Here is an 18340-nt window from a genome sequence, read left to right on the forward strand (position 1 = left end):
ATTTGGATGGTAACTTGATCTGTAGAGGCTCTAAATGTGGCAAATGCAAGTGTTAGGTTCTATTTATTAGCATATTATTAGCATGTTTACCTCTTCTATTGTTGTCTACCTATTGCTTTCTTCCACACATTTGCAATCATACAAAACAAATCCCATAATCTTTTGGATTTTTCTTTTCTACCTTTGTAATATTTTTTTTACCTCTCTCTCATCTAATGTTATGCACTAATTAATGAATGAAAATGTAATGGAAATTAAAATCAACCATATATTTAAGAGGGTTCCCAGCAGTAAATCTTCAGAGTAGCGCAAAAGCAGGGGGCATGAGCAGTTTGGTGGGGTGGGTTTTTTATGTGACTGATAACAGAACAAGTCTTGTGATTTTTATCAGTTACTCCTGTTGTCTGAGATTGTTGATGAATCCCTTAAAGAGATGCTCCTGTTCTGCTTGAGGTAAATTTAGTGCACTGTTAAGTTACTGCACTCTTGTAATAGTTCAAAGGATTGTGTTGCCCCACTAACAAATCACCATGTTGGAGTTAGTTTGAACATACAAGCCCTTCTGTTTTGTCTACAGGTCGAAAATGTTTCTTTTTCTGTTTCTTTTCTAGCTACAATTTGGAAAGCAGTATATGGAATGTAGTGCCTGTATCCAAAGGGCCACTTCAGAGATATGGACATACTCTTGCTTTGTATCAGGTTTGGACTCTTCAGTGTTCTGTATAATAAATTTATATCTGTGTGCTGTTAGTGATGAAATGAGTCACCATGAACGGAGACTTGAGGATAATTTAATTTCTAAATATTTTGTATTAATGTTTTCTTCTTCAGTACTTAGGTTTATTGCATGGTTTTTGGAACAGAGATTGTTCAATACTTCTCAATCGCTTTGCTGACCATAAATCTTCTGAGCTAAAGCTGCCAATAAAAGGCAGAGGTGTGTATGAGATGTAACTGGGGTTGTGGGCAGTGCTCTTGCTCACCAGGCACCATCCCCAGGGGCTGAGCCCCACAGGCAGAGCCAGTTGCTGGTAGCAGGGACCTTTGGCAGTGCCATGGCAAGTGATGGCCCAGGTCTGGGGACTGCTCAGGGAATCCAGGAGCACAAGCAGACAGGACTGGAGAGAAGGCTCCAACTTATGCCTGAGGGGGCTATCAGGGAGACAAGCTACAGAGGGTGACAGGCTTGTTAACTGTGACAGAGAAATAAAGAATTGCTGTCACAAATTTTCCTTTGTTTGCATAAAGCACTGCCAGCAGGGCAGGACAAACAGGATTGCATCAAGTCAGACCAGAGTGTTCAGCTCGCCTGGTAACACCTCTTGAATAATGGTAACAGTGCATGCCTAGGGAAGAATATGAGAAAAAATGACAGGAACTTACAGAAGCTTCCTCAGAATACTGTCCTACTTTGCAGCTGGGATTTCCTAAAATAGGGTAGTATCTTGGTGGAAAAATTATGAATCCCGTTGTTTATTGTTTTTTTTTCAGTTTTTGGATCATGTATTTATTTTAACATTGACATCATCTTGTGCCTAAGAATTCCAGAATATCTTTTTTAAGAAATAAAACCTTTTCAGGAACTGGTACTAGCTGGTTTAATTTTGATAATCCCTACTTCTTATTCTCTATTGATTTCCTATTACTACTTAGGATTTTCTGTAAGGCCATCACACACTCCACCATTTTTTTTCATACTTTTGTGTTTTTAATAATCCTCTATAAGGAAGATATTTCATACACTGAGTAATGTTGTACTATTGCCTTTGCTTCTTCTAATTCTGGTATTTGCCTTTTGAAAAAGGAGGAATCACAGTCTTTAGTGTGTTCTTACCTCAGAGATTGATGTAATTCAGGGTCTAATTTTTTCCTATTAATTCTTTAGGGTGCTTTAGCATTTTAAAAATCTACTGTTGGCTTTGAACTGGTATTTTTGTAGAACTGTCAGTTACAGCCTCAGGATCTCAGTCTGGGCAATTCAAAACCCATCCCCATATGTTTAAATTGTTTTTTCACATAGGGTGAAAAAAGGTTTTTTCTTTGTTATGCATGTGAGCGTTTATTTAATCTTTAATTTTTTCTTGTATTGCACATGCAATGTTAGGAGATTCCTCTGCAATTATTTGCCTTTGACCATTGTCTCAGCTATTTTAAATAACATAGTATAGTCAGACAGTACAGCTGTTTTTCCACTCATCCCTAAGTCAGCTTGTTTTTTTAACATATTGAACAAGCAAATCCCAGCTGCACATTTCTGTGAAACACCACTAATGATCTTTATTAATTTAAGAAGTGACTATTTTTTCCCCCAAACTTTACTTTATAGACTTAATTAGCCTTGTGTTGTCTGCTTTCCTTGTTCCAGAACATCTTAGTTCCTTTAGGGCATGAGGAATATTATCAAGCACCTTTCTGAAATTTCAGATACATGTATCATCTGGACCTTTGATTTCTTCAGAAAAAGCCAATGCTTTATTTGCAAGATAAAACTTCCCTTTTAAAACTTCATCGAATTTTTCTTTATCTGTTTGTCTGTTTCACTTAGTGAATTCTGTCCTTTCTGCCTCTCCCTTATCAGTCTTTTGGTATAGACACATTTTTAAGCAGGAATTTAGATACTACAGATAGGGGGTTACCTCTTTAATTTCTTCAGAACTAATTCCAGGGACTTTCTCTGCTAGGTTGTTGTTTGGTTTTTTTTTCTCCCTACATGAACTATCTGTTTTTAGTTTTTGCTATGGAAATACCTGTGAAGTCTACCATGAAGGGACAGTTAACCTCATTTTATTGCTATGGCTTTGACTTCTCAGAATACTCCTTCAGACAGTCTATTGGCACCACAAAGTATCTAGTTAGGTGTATTGCTAATGCATTTGGAAAGTGATGTCTTAGTACTTTATATATAAATTCTCTGGGCATCTCATTAAGGTATTTCATAGCTTGCTTTGGTGTGAGTCTCTGGTTTAATCTGGTGGAATTACTGAACTTTGTTTTGAGCTCTACTTTTTCTATGAATTTTCCATTATCCTTCTATTAAGTTAAACTTTATTTTGTTATTTTTAATGGAAAGTTTTGTTTTCTTTTTGAAATAGGATGCATTCTTGTAATCTGAGCAAAAATGTCTTACAATGTCTTACATTTAATTTTTTCACATTTTTCGTATTTTTCTCTTAAAGACTTTACCCTTTTATTTGTGCATTTTAGTTTCTTTTTATGTTTGTGCTCCTTTTATATAGTGAGTGCTTCCCCCAAGAGGAATTCAGGGCATGGGCTGATATTTTGTTTTGTCTTGTTTTCCTGGCATCTGTTCTTACAGAGATGTTGAATCTGTGTGTGGCATGGTGAATATTGTAGAGGTGTTTTCAGTAGTAATATAAACTAGGTTTTGTGCATGCCCTAACTCCAAGCTTGCCTTTCTTCCTGTCAGTTCCCTGATTCATTACTAATGTATTATCTGTTCTTTGAAAGGTCAGATCTTTTTGACCAGTGACTTTGATTATTACAGTTCCTATAGAATGTGGAGATTTTAGTCAAGAAACATTTGAGTAATGTATCATTTAGCAGTACAGAATAAAGGCTTAAAATATAATTTAACCTTTTTATTTGACAGTGCTAATATTTTCTTGAGGCATTCCAAACTAAAGGGTAACTGTTTTAGAAGTCCTTTTACCAGCAAATATTAAATGTGGTCTCTGTTAATTCAGACATCTCTTTGGATCTCAGTGAAGTGCAACTCATGTTAATGATAATGAAAGCTGCAAAGCAAAGGTATAGTGAAGAAGCTGTGGCTGTTGTTGAAGATGGATGTTAATTAGCAATTAGGATTCACTAATAATGAACCTATATGAAATGATTAACTACTATGCTGCTTGTACTAGTGATTATGTCAAACGTCAGAAGTTACATGGGCCAAAAGAAGCTGATCATGCAAATCATAGAAATTTCAAGGGGAAAATGAACTCCCTTCTGAAGCAATTTCTTACATTAACTTGTTAGGATATAGTTCTGATATTTTTTTTTAGATCTTCAGTCTCTTGGAAAAACAGAAAAAGTAATTTAGAGTGAAGAGCAGTAGAACATAATACCTAGAGATGGCAGCTTTGAGCTGTGTTTTCAGCTCTGTACCAGTAATTGTGTAATGTTTCCTTTATGGTTGATAGGAAAAAATATCCACAGAGAAGAAATTAGATTAAGTTTTTGACTTGAGCTTCTGAAATTTTAAAGCCTAGTGCTTGGCTGGAGTGAGAGCCCAGAGCCAGCATTGCCTGATTGTGGTGCAAGATAAATTGCAGCTGTGTGATTGACTTTCTGGAGAATGAAGTAAGTTACTGTGTCCATTTCCCTCAGAAAGCTTCTTTGGTAAAAACTGAAGTACTGTTCTTTATTCTGAAGAAAAAAAGATCTGAGGACTCCCACTGATGTGTAGTTATAACAAATCCTCAAAACTTTTTATGCATTTATAGAGGAGAGAGCATAAAAGAGCTCATGCTTTTAAACCAACTAAACTGTTAAATAGTTTTCACACTGATTACTGGAAAGGTGCTGTTAGCAAGTGGTTCTGCTGCATCTCATAAATTGTATGTAATTTCTGGCAGCTTGATACTGAAAATATCAATGTACTTTGAAATAATTTATATAAGAAATAGGCTTATATAGAGACTGGAAGAAACAACTTGTGAGGTTTTTAGAGTAGGTACATATAGCTTTGATAAACATGACTAGGTAGGGAGTTAGAGTAAATTCCAAAACACTAGATCACTGGAATTCAGCAGAAAGGGAGGTGCCTGCAAGGTGTATATGTCATCGCCTTTGGGACTTAGTTTTTGGCAGTATCACTAAAATTGGTTGCATTTGGCCTCATAATTGAGCTGTTGGTGCTGGTCCCAAGGCAGTGGAAGGATGGCTGGGCTTGGAGGTTTGTTTCTTTGAGACTGGCTATAGAGATGAAGCAGGCAAGCTGATGTAGTACTAACCATAAAGTACACAGACCATTTTATATATAGTCAAATTTAATTTAGCTCATTTGAGTTTTATGAATATTACTTCCACTTCTAAAACTTTATTAAGAAAGGGTAATTATTTTGATTCTTTTCACAAATTAATTAGTGTTGATGTTGAGTCTCTATATATCTTCTGTTTTTTTTATTAGTCTTATCAAAAGCTAGTGTTAACAAAGCAAAAAAGAGTAAAAAACTTTTCCTACTTTATTATGAACAACTAGATAAAATCTTTCACCAGTTGGTTTATTGTTATTCTTTTAATGCCTAGTTTTGTTGGCTATTGTAGTATAATTTGAATAGCACTGGAAATACAAAAGTATTTTCTAACTATTCTATTAAGTAGCTATTGGTAGGCTGTACCAGCAATTTCTGTAGTTTTATTGTTCTGTAACTTTGAATTACATCTTATGCACAACTTGCTCTCTTAATTCTGATTTGCAGATCTCAGAAGTGTGAGAAGTAGGTGAGATGAGCTGCCCCACGCTTTTTGCACGTAGTCTTGAGAAAAGCCTCTTCAGAGTTCCCTTCTATGAAGTGGCCCTAATTCATCAAGAGATTGGTTCTTTGTGTAGAAGTGTCATATTTTTCATTCCTTGTTTCAATGTTATATCCCAGTTGGTTTGAAAGTGAAGTCCAAGTAAGGTCACTTTAATTAATAGCTTTGACTAAACCCAGCAACCATTGGAAAACTGCAAATACTGAAGAAATAAAGTGACAGCACTCTTGATTAAGTTGACCCTCTGACATATAATGTGGTGCAGTATTGTCTTGATCTTGAACTGGGTCCTGTTGGGAACAGTTCAATGTTAAAATGTTCCTCTCCAGGAACTTATTCAGGTTCCTATTCAGAGAGAATATAGTCCCTCGAAAAAATGAGAATTAGTAATCAGGCTTCAGGAGGAAGAGTTAAGTGAAGACTACTTTCCACAGTCTAATGGATTACTGGATAAAGTAGAAGTGTAACTAATTTTTAATTTTGATATAACACATAGGATGTTCTTGATACTGTTAACCAAATTAAAGGAGATAACAGTTTGTGGAAAAGAAGAGGTGGTATTAGACAGTCCTAAACCAGGTGGTACGTGTTGAATGCAAAAAACAGGCTTGTGGAGGTTGAGCTATTGCTAGGTAACATTTTGTGAGACTTGTATTTTGCTTGGGGAAACAAAAAAAGGAGAATTTCTTTAATGATGTACTGATTTCACTAAACTTTTAAAAATTTTGGGTAGAAGTACAGAGAACAGAAATGGTAATAAATGCTAGAGTTCTGTTAGTTTACATAAAATTAATTTCAATATCAAGGTGTAGATACAATCTAGGGGAGAAAAAAGATTGATGTTCTTGTTTCAAGAAAATAGAGGATGACTTCATGTGGTTTATGAGTAGCATTTCTTTGGCCAATTCTTCAGGAACAGTTTAGATTTATATAGGAATTAAGGCAGAAAACTAATTTCTGAGAGAGAAACTTTTCTGTGTAGCCATGATGTAGTTCAGAAATGCAAAATGAAAATTATGTGTTATTTTAATGCAATTAACTTCCTTCCCATTCATTAGAAATGGATTATTAATTATCCCTTTGTTGCATGGTTTTTTTTTTTTTTACAGTTTTTTTAGTGGTATCTACCAGATAAGATTCTTTTGGAATGCAGGCAGGATTTGCATAAGAGTGTGTTATTCCAAGGTACAGCCTGAGCAGCTAAGTATTGTTCCTTTAGGAAAAAGAAAAATTGTGAAGTCTTAGGAATAAAAAAATGTTAAGTTTTAGAAGTCTTGAATTACTGCATTTATATGAAATATAAAATCAATACTAACACTGAGATAAGGTGTAGTGACGAGAACATGTCCAAGGTGAATCGAGCAAATGATTTTTGGCTGTTCAGGATTCAATGTGAAGTGTGTGCAAATGTTACTCTGCTCTGGTGTACAGTCTGTTAATTGGGACTTAAGGGACAAGTGAGTGCTCCTGGTCTTTTGGTGATCTTTTAAAATATCCTCCTTGATCTGTTTCATTTTTCCTCACTGTAGAATGCTCCTCTGTCAAGGATCTTTGAGCAACCTCTTCCAGTCTTGAGCATTCTCAATGAGAAAAGAGAAATGTTTATTCTTATATTGAAATTGAATTTCTTGTAATCCAAATTGTGCACATCACATCTGGTTTATTTGCTGGATTACCTTGGGAAGAGTCTGGCTCCCTCTTTTTTAATCTCTCCCACCAGGCATTTAATTTTATTTGAATTATCTGGTTATTTAACAAACATCATCTCCAAAGATGATGACGGTACCAATAAGATGAAGAAATTAAGAGGAATTTTATGGCTGTAAGTTGTATTGATTCTTGTAACACTCAAATTTAGTTTTACTAAATTTGAGTGTTACAAGTTTACTTTTTCTCCTATATATGAGTTATTCTCTTGGTTTTATTTTGTCCAGTCAAAAATGTGCATGTCATTCATTGCTCTATAAGAGAAATCCTAGATTCAATGAATGTTTTCTTCTCTTGAAAAATGCGATTTAACTATTTTGTTCAAATCCTGGCTTTGGTCTTATCATTCCTGCCTTCTGCTGTCATCTTCTCTGTCCAATATGCACACTCAACTATTTACAGATCATATGCCTTTTTTCATCTTTTTTTATCATTATGGTTCATCAGAATTTTCCACTGAAGTAGTTTTCTCAGGGAAAAAATGTGATTTGAAAAAATGGAAACATTTATTGAAAAGTTTTGGTTCCATTGAAACAAACAGGAGCTGCACTGGCTGTTTTGTTGGCTTGGACCTGAACACCTGCCAAGAAACCAACTGATGGCATCTGTAGGTGGGAATGTCATGATTGAGTGAGCTGTCGACCTGCTCTGTTTACAGGAAGAAATTTCTCGTTTTTTCTCTAATTCCCTACTGAGGAGGAGCTCTGAAGTTCAATAAACAATGTACTTTTCTGTACTTCAATTTGCATAAAGTAATAGTTATATGAAATTTTGGTTTAAAAACCACAAGGTCTTTCAAGGTTCCCATAACTTCTCAGAGAATGTTACTCATATTATAAAACATATCTAATATGTTTTATATATCTAAGGTCAATTTATTGAGTAAATGATCAATTTTTTTATCTCATACTGTAATTGAAGGTGTTTGTTTTGATACCTTGTATCAGAACTTTAAAATATGAATGTGTTGGAGGCCTTGTATCTTCTTGGTGCCATCTACCTGTTTTGTTATCTCTTCCATGGAAAAATCTGCTTCTTGTCCTACTCTCTCCTCTAGACTGAGGACAGTTTTTAAGATCCTTAATTTGGACCTGATTCTTCACACTTTTTTGCACTAATTTCACAAAGACTCTCAAGTTTATATTTTTTGTTGCCTTTTTAAAAAATATATTATTTTACTTTGCAGTCCTGCTTGGTTTGCTGTCTTATAAACAAATATCTACTATGCTTAATTCAGGTAAAGGTCAGCAGTGTTTGTGCACCAGCATACTTTAAACTCTGTATCTTAGGTGTTGTGTCTTCCAGAAAGCCTCACCTTTAGCATATACCTTGACCTATATTTACTATATAAATAATTTATAAAGGTAGTATAAAATTAATAAAGGGGTTCCTTCTATTCTGTCACAATTTTTATGCTGCATAGGACTGGTGGCACTTTTATCATTCCTACAACCCATTCCTGTTAAGGCTTTCCAAATAAGTGTCTATCTTGTGCTTAGGAGGTTGTTTTTTTTCCATGTATAAGTATGCATGTAACATTTTTTAATTTCAGTTCTGTATTTCTTCCACTGACTTTGGTCTCTCAGCTTGTTTTTCTCTGTGTTCAGCTGATCATCACTTACTTTTAAAGCGTTTTTCACCAGCTCTAGGAGCTTCCTAATCTCAGAAATAGCCCTTAGCAAAGCTTAGTTAAATCTGGTTCTGTGGCTGATAAAGCAGTTGTCATGACCTTCTTGTCTTTTTGTCTGTGAATATTCTTGTATACAGGATCTGCTATGTCACCTAAAAGATTACTCCTCACAGAACTGTTCTTTTATCTGAACTTTGAATCATTTAAGCAGAACCGTGAGGAGGACATTGCTATTGTCAGCTGTCTGAGAAATACTTTCAAAGTTCATGCAGCTCTTTAGGTCACCTTTTTTTCTTCTTTTTTTAAGTGTCTTTTCTCAGTGTCAGAAATATTTTTTTTCCAAATACTGTTGTACAGCCCCTGCAGCTCCCTAAATAGCTTTCTCTTTATGCTATAGTCAGTTATCAGCATTTGAAAATAAGTAGTTCACAATTTTAGTGATGCTGATTTGACTTTGGAGATCTATGTGGTATTGCAAGGAATGAGCCATATAGGATCCTTTCAAGAAGAATATTTTTTCAAACCATTCCTTTGGATCAGTGCACAACCTTCTTCAGTTTTTGTGGGTCTTTACCAAGCTCTTTGAAATGTTTTATCTCCTAGGAGAAGAATGGGTTCAGATACATATCTCTCTAATCCTACTACAAATTCCTCCTGTGAACGTCTTTTGTTCAAACATCACCAGTAGCACAGAGTATCCCTGCACAGAAAAGATTTAAATTCTAAATCGAGAAATGTTCACCTGCCTCATATGAAGAAAAAAAAATAGTTGAAATTTTTGCAGAAATTTCAAGTGTACTATGTAAGTGCATCAGAGAGTTTGGTCTTTAAAAGACCAGTTTGGCTGGTCATCCAGCCTCTTTTTCTGAGTATTTCATGCCAAGTCAATCTTTTTTTTTTTTTTCTTCTAATTTAAACTTGATAAGGCTGAGTTTAGGGTAAGCCCTAAATGTTACATTGGAGAATGCAGAAGACAGCTGCCAACTGTGCAGCATGCAAATGGGACACAGGGTGTACGGGGTGGTTATATCTTAGCAAAGACTGAGTATCAATCTCAGAACCAAAGGAAGTTTTTTCCACCCAGTATAAAGTGTCCTTGAGCAAATCTGTGAAGCCAACAATCTGGAATTTATTCTGTGACTTTTCATACCTTGGCTTACAAATCCAGATGAAGTGAAATTCAGTAGGATTTGCTTTCAGGCAATATTTAAGTAAATCACTCATTACTTACCAGAACAGATGGCCCTGCTGTTTAAGGTGTGTGGTTCATGATGGCTGGAATCTCTGTTTTGCATTCCTTAAAAAGAACTCAAAGTACTCCCCTATATGATTTGATTTTAGTAAGTGTTCTCAGGAGGAGCCAGGCAGATCCTGGGCTGCATCAAAAGCAGCACAACCAGCAGGTAGAGGGAGGTGATTGTGCCCCTCTGCTCTGCTCTCATGGAGCCTTGTGTCCAGCTCTGGGACACCCAGCAGAAGAAGCACTGTTGGAGCAAGTCCTGAGGAGGGGCCACCAAGGTGATCAGATGTCTGAAGCACCTCTCCAAGAGGACAGGCTGGAGGAGTTGGGGTTGTTCAGCCTGGAGAGGAGAAGACTCTGGTGACACCATATAGCACTTTAAAGGGGCTGGAGGGTGATGTTTTACAAGGGCATGGAGTGGCTGGACAAGGGAGATAGCTTCAAACTGTCGAAGGGCAGATTTAGTTTAGGTTTTGGTTTGGTTTAGATACTGGTAAGGAGTTCTTTGGTGTGAGGGGGGTGGGACCCTGGCACAGGTTTTCCAGAGAAGCAGCCATCTTCAGACCCCATCCCTGAAAGTGTCCAAGATGAGGTTGGACAACCTGGGATAGTGGAAGATTGCTTGGAGCAACCTGGGATAGTGGCAGGTGTCCCAGCCCGTGGTGGTAGGGGTGGGAGAAGATGATCTTTAGGATACCTTCCAACCCTTCTATGATTCCATATATGCATTTTCCCTTTTCTTTGGGTTCTAGTGACTGGATTTTCTCAGAAGTTAAGTTACTTTGCTAGTAGGAGAGAATGTGCTCTCTTGTGCATGTGCTGAGTGAAATCCTCAAAGACTGAGTGTGTGGAAAATCATATTTTAATTCTGTGAACTGTTCTTTAAGAAAACAATATAATATCCTTTCTGTTTAGCTTTTTTTAAAGAAGAATGCTTCAATATGGATTAGAAGTGCCATGTAATTAAAGGTTTTCTGGATGAAATAATCTCTTTGAGATTCATTTTGGTGTCATTTTCATGGCTAGGTTTATTTTTCAGAGAAATAGACTCCTTATCATTGTTGGTTTAGTTTAAGTATCATTGTCTGGGATTAGTGTCTGATATTGAGCTGATTAAATGGGAAGATTTAAATCAGATTGCTCAGTTATGAAATACTGCTCAGCAGAGGAGTATGCAGTTCAGATGTTATCTTTCTGTAATCCATTATTTGCTTTCTCCTCTCTCCCTTCCCATTTTTACAGGAAGACATCTACATGTATGGAGGCAAAATTGAAACGAGTTATGGCAATGTCACTGATGAACTGTGGGTTTTCAACATACCCAGTCAAACATGGAGTACCAGAATTCCTGCAGTCCTTGTCCATGGACAGCAATATGCTGTGGAAGGTCATTCAGCACACATAGTAGAGCTGGACAGCAGAGATGTGGTTATGATTGTAATTTTTGGATATTCTTCCATATATGGCTACACAAGCATTGTGCAGGAATACTACATCAGTAAGTCACTTTCAAATAATTTTTTGATTACAAACTGATACGAAAAGTGCTGTTTTTTTTTAAGTGAAAAAAGTGATTTTTCTTTTTCCAGAAAGAAAAATTTATATTTTCCAATTTAAATAAAGCCTCACCTTTTTTTCCTTCAAGTTATGTACATAAGATTTCTTGTTCAGTAATAGTGTTTCATGTGTGTTTGGAGCACCATGATATTTTCCATTTTTGTACGTGGTTGTGGTACCCTAAATAGGATAAAAATTGAAACCAGAAATTCTTCACCGTGATAATTGTGATGAAATGTAGTTTTTCAACACAGACTTGCTGTTTATACCACTTAGTAGAAGAGAAAAACCAAAAATAATTTAGTTAATTTAAAGATTCTTTAATGCTGGTATATTTTTTTCTTTCTGTTGTATTGTTTTTAAATGTAATAACTTAGTTCATCATTATACATAAGGTTCTCTCTTGAAGATATACATGTTCCTGTTAGAGGTAATAATTGAAAATGAGCTCTCATTTTCTCTAAATAAGCTACCATGTCTGTCTGGGATTCCCCTTGTGAAATGCAAGCTGTTTCTGAGGTGATTTTAAATGCTGAAATTCAATGAACAACGAGAAATCTTCTAATCCTGTCCATGGTGCAGTTAAGATACCATTTCAATGGAATAATATTGAAAATCTACACCTGATAAATTCTTAGGTATATTTATATGCCTACTAATTAAATTTATAGTCTTCTACTTTTGTTTAATTCATTTTCCTATTGAGTTTATCTGAGTCTCAGTTATTTATGCAATAAATAAATATGCAGAAGACGTAATACAAAATTTCAAAGTAATACCTACGTGCTACGGGATGGTAATTGTTTTTAATTGTTCCATTTAACTTTTTTTTTCATACATGCATATTTATATAATCACTGCTTAAACAGATTTATAGGTTCAGGAAATCCCTTCAAAAGTCAGATGGTTCTTATGCTCTCTGGCATTATCTCTGATGGCAGTGTCAAAATTATATAACAGTGTTGAAAAAGGATAAAAGTGAATGGCAGTAAGAGGAAGAGCACCATAATGTTCTTTAGTCACACTGAAAAATTCAATTTAACTGCATAAAATCTACTATAAAACTCTGGTCTTAGAATGATGTTTTACAATAGTATTCTAATATTTCTTAAGTATTAAAGGCCATTTTTTAGAAAAACTGACTTTCAGAAAGTTGTTTTTTTGACATATCAGAGATGATTTTTTTTCTGTGAAGGAAACAATATGTTGTTCTAGTTTCTGCATGCTCATTCACTGTAATGTTTATTGGAAAACTTTAAATTATTTGCTTCTTCTGTTGGAACTTTAAGTTATTTGCTTCTTCACATGCTGCTAATTTAATATGGACTAGAAGTACCAATTTTATTCTCACCTATTATTGTTGTTACTTTAATTAGGAAGAAGGGTACACGATTTGTATTGTAAAATTTTCTGCCTGGCTGATTTTATTGATGGCCTTATGGTTGAAATGGACAGCTTGTTCCTATTTTTTTTAATGTTACAGCTACGTTTGCAGAGGATTAATAAAACAGTGTAGTTAAGCATATATAACACACAGAAACAAAGAAAAACCTCAGACCGTCCCTACCATGGGGATAAGTTTGGAGTAAGAGAAAGCAGTTCTCTGTCAGTTGTGTGTCAATTAATCTCAGTTTTTAATGTCTCCTTTTTAAGAGTATATTTTTGTTGTACTCTACTGAGAGATTTAGTTTATTAGAGGAAATGTGCTTCACTTGCATCAAACACAAAGAAAACTTGTAACAGTCTTGGGTATTACTGTGGAAGCCCATTGCCTTCAGTGAGTCTCCTCATCTGATGAAGGATTGATTGCTGGCCCAGTGCTTTGCAGAACATGAGCTACCTCAACCATTGCTGCCACAGAGAATTCTCCTGTTTCATTTCACCTCACTGCATCTCTCTCCTTGCCCTCCCCTCTAAGTTAAGTGAATTTTATGGTAAATTTTCCTGAATTCTGTGTTGGCCGTGTCATTTATCTACAGTTTTGCAGCTGTAGCAACACATTTTTAACCATAAAATTCCAGCTGGTGGTTTGAATTAAGAATTGCTGACTTTTTGGAGGATTTTTGCAGTTCAGGATCCAAACTTAAAAGACACAGGAAGTGAGAAGCATTCCTTTGACTTCACCTGAATAGGAAAGGCAATTTCATAAAAATAAGGGCTTCTGATATTATAGAAAGAAAAAATCAGGTTCTTATTTTTCTTTCTCTGCTGGTTTTAAAAGCATATTACTTTAACATTTCAAATTGTACTGTTATTGTCTCTACATCTTATCAGTTTTAGTCCTAATGAAAGCTATTTTTTCAAGCATTTGCTACATGCCTAGAAAGAAATATAGAGGCAGTTTGTCCTTTGGTTCATATGAACTGAAACCTCTAGGATCCAGTACTTTGATGAACTTGGTACATGGAATTCTGGTGCTAAAGCCTTATTTAGTTGCTGTGGCCATGATTTCCATGATGTCTATATTAGCAAACACCTGAAGAGGTTTTAAATAATTGTGGAAATCACTAGCTTTTCATGCAGGATGTAGTTCTTGTTAATAAAACATACCAATCAAAGGTGTAGCCAATCTCAAAATGTCTCTGGCACTGTTGCATTAGGGGAGAAAGTAATTTCTATGAGAGTAAAATAAATTCTGGAATAATTGGACAGGGTTTGCAGCAGATTTTCACCATGCAAAGACACATGAATTTATTTCCACTCAAAGGTGTGGTGGTTGCTGCAGAAGAAAAGAGCTTCCTGTTGTCCTTTCTTGCTGCACCCAGACTTACGACTTCTGAGGAGCCAGTAAATCCTGATATGGGAATTATGTGAATGATTTTACTAACTTGAACCATAAAGCTTTTCTGGGTTACTCCCCAGGGAAATTTATTTCCCTTTAGGTTAGCAATACCTCATAAACCTTCTAAGAATCTCAATGTGAGTCTCAAGGTGAATATAATAATGTTGTTTTGGTTTAGCTGAGGTTTATAAAGGCTCCTTATATATTTAGAAACTTCTGAATAAGTCTTCTGTGATTTTATTTTATTTCTTTTACAATACAGAGATTTCTTTGGATTAATATAATATCATGATATTTTAGCCCAAATTTTTTAGTGGCTTTAGAAATGGGTTATAGATTGCTTTTGGTTAAAAGTATTTCTTTGAAATAATATAAAAATAAGTGGCCCCATGATGTAACATACCTCCTCTTTTTTGTTAAAGTTAACATAAGCTTCCTTGTTGCTTGTAAAATTTTCAAGTTTGTCACTGTGATAAAATGAAAGTGGCACACCAAGTTGCTTTTTGGACATTTTGTTCTTTTTACCTGATCTATCTGAATATTGTATTATGATAAGGACAGATTGGACCAATGTATCTTCCTCATTTTTACATTGTATACTAGACTTGAAATTTAAATCTGGAAAAAAAAATTAAAACCTCCTATTTCCTTATTCTGGCATGTTTGTTCATGAAGCTCTCTTTGCATTTGAATTTGTAAGCTGTTGAGAATGCAATTTCAATTACTAGTTTGGTCAATCGAGTACTTCTTATTCTTATATGTATTTCAATATTCTTATGATATAATGATTGAAAGAGAGGGATCTCTGAGTATGAGGAGTTATGTAAACATCCTCAATAAAAATTGAATTTTTGTTGAAAAAAAGCTAGGTGAAGATTCATGTCAATAAGCTGCTTCAAAAGGTGAGATCTTATGCATAGTAATGTCTTTAAATATAGACAGGATTGGATTTTTGTATGAGTGATGCAATACTCGAGATGCTGACGTGTGAATGATATCAAAACTGTACATACACATTTCAGTATTTGAAATTCAGGCAACTCAGCTAAATTTTAGAATGGGAGGTAGAAAGAGCAACATAACACTGCTTTTGGCTTTTATTTCAGAAAGATGTTGCTGGACCACTTTCCTTGAATTTCTGTAGTTATTCATAGCTTTTTTTTTTTTTTATTCAAGAAGGAACAGGTTTTCATATTTCTGCCCAAATCATGTAAAGTGATGCAATATGCAGTGTTACTGTGACAGTGTTCTGAATGCTACACAGAATCACAGACAGATTTACGTTGGAAAAGACCTCAGAATCATCAAATACAGCATTGCTACATAAACCATAATGCTCCATTAATGCCACATGAACCATTCTGATAGAAATGCAAAATATTCTATTATGCATATTATCAACAGCATTGTGCCAATTTATGGGGAGAAATAGTTCTTTTTCCCTGAAAAGCAAATATGCCAATCTCTAGGACTGATCATTAAGTAAATAAATGAAGATATTCTTGGCAATAGAAATGTGTATCTGCAGGCTGACTTCTCACCAACCCTCTTACAGAAATTCTATCAAGTAAATCTATTAGTTATCAAAGTAATATGTATGTAATGTACAGTATTATCAGTACAAATTTGATCTTTGTGTTCAGAATTGCACTTCTTCATGGCTTGATAATATCTAACATGGGGATTGAAATAAAATACTGCTTACATTACACTACACATAAATAATGTAAATATTCCGTGTCAGTTATAAATAGTGTATTACCACGAATACCAGCATTCTTGTACACAAAAATCATCACAATTCTTCCTCAGAATCTATACTTTATAACTTGCCATAAGCACTTGTTACTGAAAAAAATGTAACTTATAGAGGCAATGTCTGGAAACTATTTAAGGCAAGTATGCTAGCAAAAGTAATAACTGAAAATCATGAGCCTCTTCATGAGAGGGAAAAGAGTTAATCTAAGCTACCTACATAATATCAGATAAAAAATTAGAATGAGATTTAGCCTAATTTTCAGAGGAAGCAAGCTGTATGGTGGTGTGTGCTTGGATAAGTAACTTTATAATGGTAGCCAGTTGAGGTTAAGAACTGGGAGATGGCTCCACTTTGGATGTCCTTGTCCAGGCTCTCTGTTCTGCCAGTCTCCACAAGCCTGGAAGTGAATTACTTCTTGTTTCACATCTATAGCACTGACTCCCAGCCATCACGGGCTCTTCTGTATAGGCTGCCTTGTGCAGGAAATACCTCCTGGCTTGCTCTTTTTGTGACTTAAATCATCATCTGGGAAGATGGAGTGGAGGAAAAAGACATTTTGGGGCTACAGGCTGCAGGAATTTAATAGGTGTCTTTCTTTTTTTTTTTTTTCCAATGGTAAAATATTTTCCAGTTGTATTCTCTTCTTCAGTCTTAACAGCTATTGTGGCTGGTTTTATTTGGTGTCTCTTTGCAGTTATTAATCATGTGATGTAAAACATGGATTTAAATGCCAATTGAATGAGCTGCTATCAAATTATTCTTTTGTGAGTCTTCTGCAACTGAATGGGTATATTTGCAGTTAAAGAACTAAGAAACAGCAGTTAGAAATGGATTTTAGCTCAATAATTTTATGGTTGCTCCCAAAGTGTCTGCCCATATCCATGCACACTTGGAGCTGCCTTATGTTACGTGCTTCTCACGACTCACTGCAGCTCAGTGTCTGCCAGGCTCCTCAGACTCCCTGTGACTGAGCACAGGTGTTCCTAATGAATCTGAAGGAGCTGGAGCACTGAATTCTCATCAGCCATCTCTGGTGAGAATTAATCATAACTCCTAATTTCATATTTTCAAAAAGTTCTGGGCTTTTTGGTTGTTTGTGTGAGTGCTGAAGTCACATGTGGGAGAGGATGAGATACTGCCTGGCAGCTGTAACAATGATGTATTTTTGATTTGATTGTGAATAGCAGGTAATAGTCTGACAACATTATCTAATTGCATATATTTTGATACATCGGTATAAAACTACTTCTTAAAATAAATCCCCATAGTTATTGCTGTATTTAGAATTATATTCGAAATTCTTTTATATCTTTAAAACTCCTACTATTGTGATTTAGCAGTAGTAAGCCTTTAAATTATGTTGTTTTTTTTTTTTAATGTCTCTTCAAGGGTCTAACTCTTGGCTTGTCCCAGAAACAAAAGGAGCAATTGTTCAAGGTGGATATGGCCATACCAGTGTCTATGATGAACTGACAAAATCTATTTATGTCCATGGTGGATACAAAGCATTGCCTGGCAATAAATATGGATTAGTGGATGATCTTTACAGATATGAAGTTAATACTCGGACATGGTAAGTTGGATTTCTAATGTAGGAAACCAAGTTGTAGGTTACTGAAGACAAGAGAAGTGTAGAGTAAGGTTCTAGCAAAGTCATCAGGTACCTCTATACCCTTTGCACATTTCAGAACAACACATTCTCTGCAGCAAAATGGAAGAATTGTAGTGAGGGACTACACTTGATTCAATAGATTAGTGGAGCTATTCATTGAAAGGATGGCAGGGAGGAAGCTTTGTGCATGTTCTACAAATTGGGAAAAGGTTCTCCTTGCCACACACAACCCCTGTGCAGAAATAGCACATGTGAACTGTTTCCTCATGGTATGATAAGTATATTCATGCTGGTGTACATTACAGTGGCTGTTATTTAAAGAAGGACAAAACCCTAAGAACTGTGGAAGGTTATTTTTCACAAAACTATCAGAAATAAGAAGACCTCTGGTATTATGTAGGAATCCTTAGTTATGAATGCTCTTGGTGTTTCTATCAGTTCCTTGTTCCTCAAGTTTATTGTAATTTATGAAGGCTACTTGTATGTTATGTTCAGAAAGTGACCTTGAATGTTTTTTCTTACCTTAGAAATGATTTGAGATCAAGAACTATTTCTTG

The 18340-nt window shown here is 35.4% G+C and overlaps 1 protein-coding gene across 3 annotated transcripts in view; it reads left to right on the top strand.

The window, feature by feature from the left end:
* Window positions 1-18340, top strand: part of ATRNL1 (attractin like 1) — a 432283-nt gene that overhangs the window by 53524 nt on the left and 360419 nt on the right. For all 3 annotated transcript variants that reach the window (XM_036385270.1, XM_036385271.1, XM_036385272.1), the window contains exons 7-9: window positions 612-699; window positions 11316-11571; window positions 17561-17744. In XM_036385270.1, coding sequence (XP_036241163.1) covers window positions 612-699; window positions 11316-11571; window positions 17561-17744 — 528 coding nt within the window. The remainder of the gene's footprint in view (window positions 1-611; window positions 700-11315; window positions 11572-17560; window positions 17745-18340) is intronic.

Source organism: Molothrus ater, chromosome 8, assembly GCF_012460135.2.
Source record: "Molothrus ater isolate BHLD 08-10-18 breed brown headed cowbird chromosome 8, BPBGC_Mater_1.1, whole genome shotgun sequence".
Lineage (NCBI taxonomy): Eukaryota > Metazoa > Chordata > Aves > Passeriformes > Icteridae > Molothrus > Molothrus ater.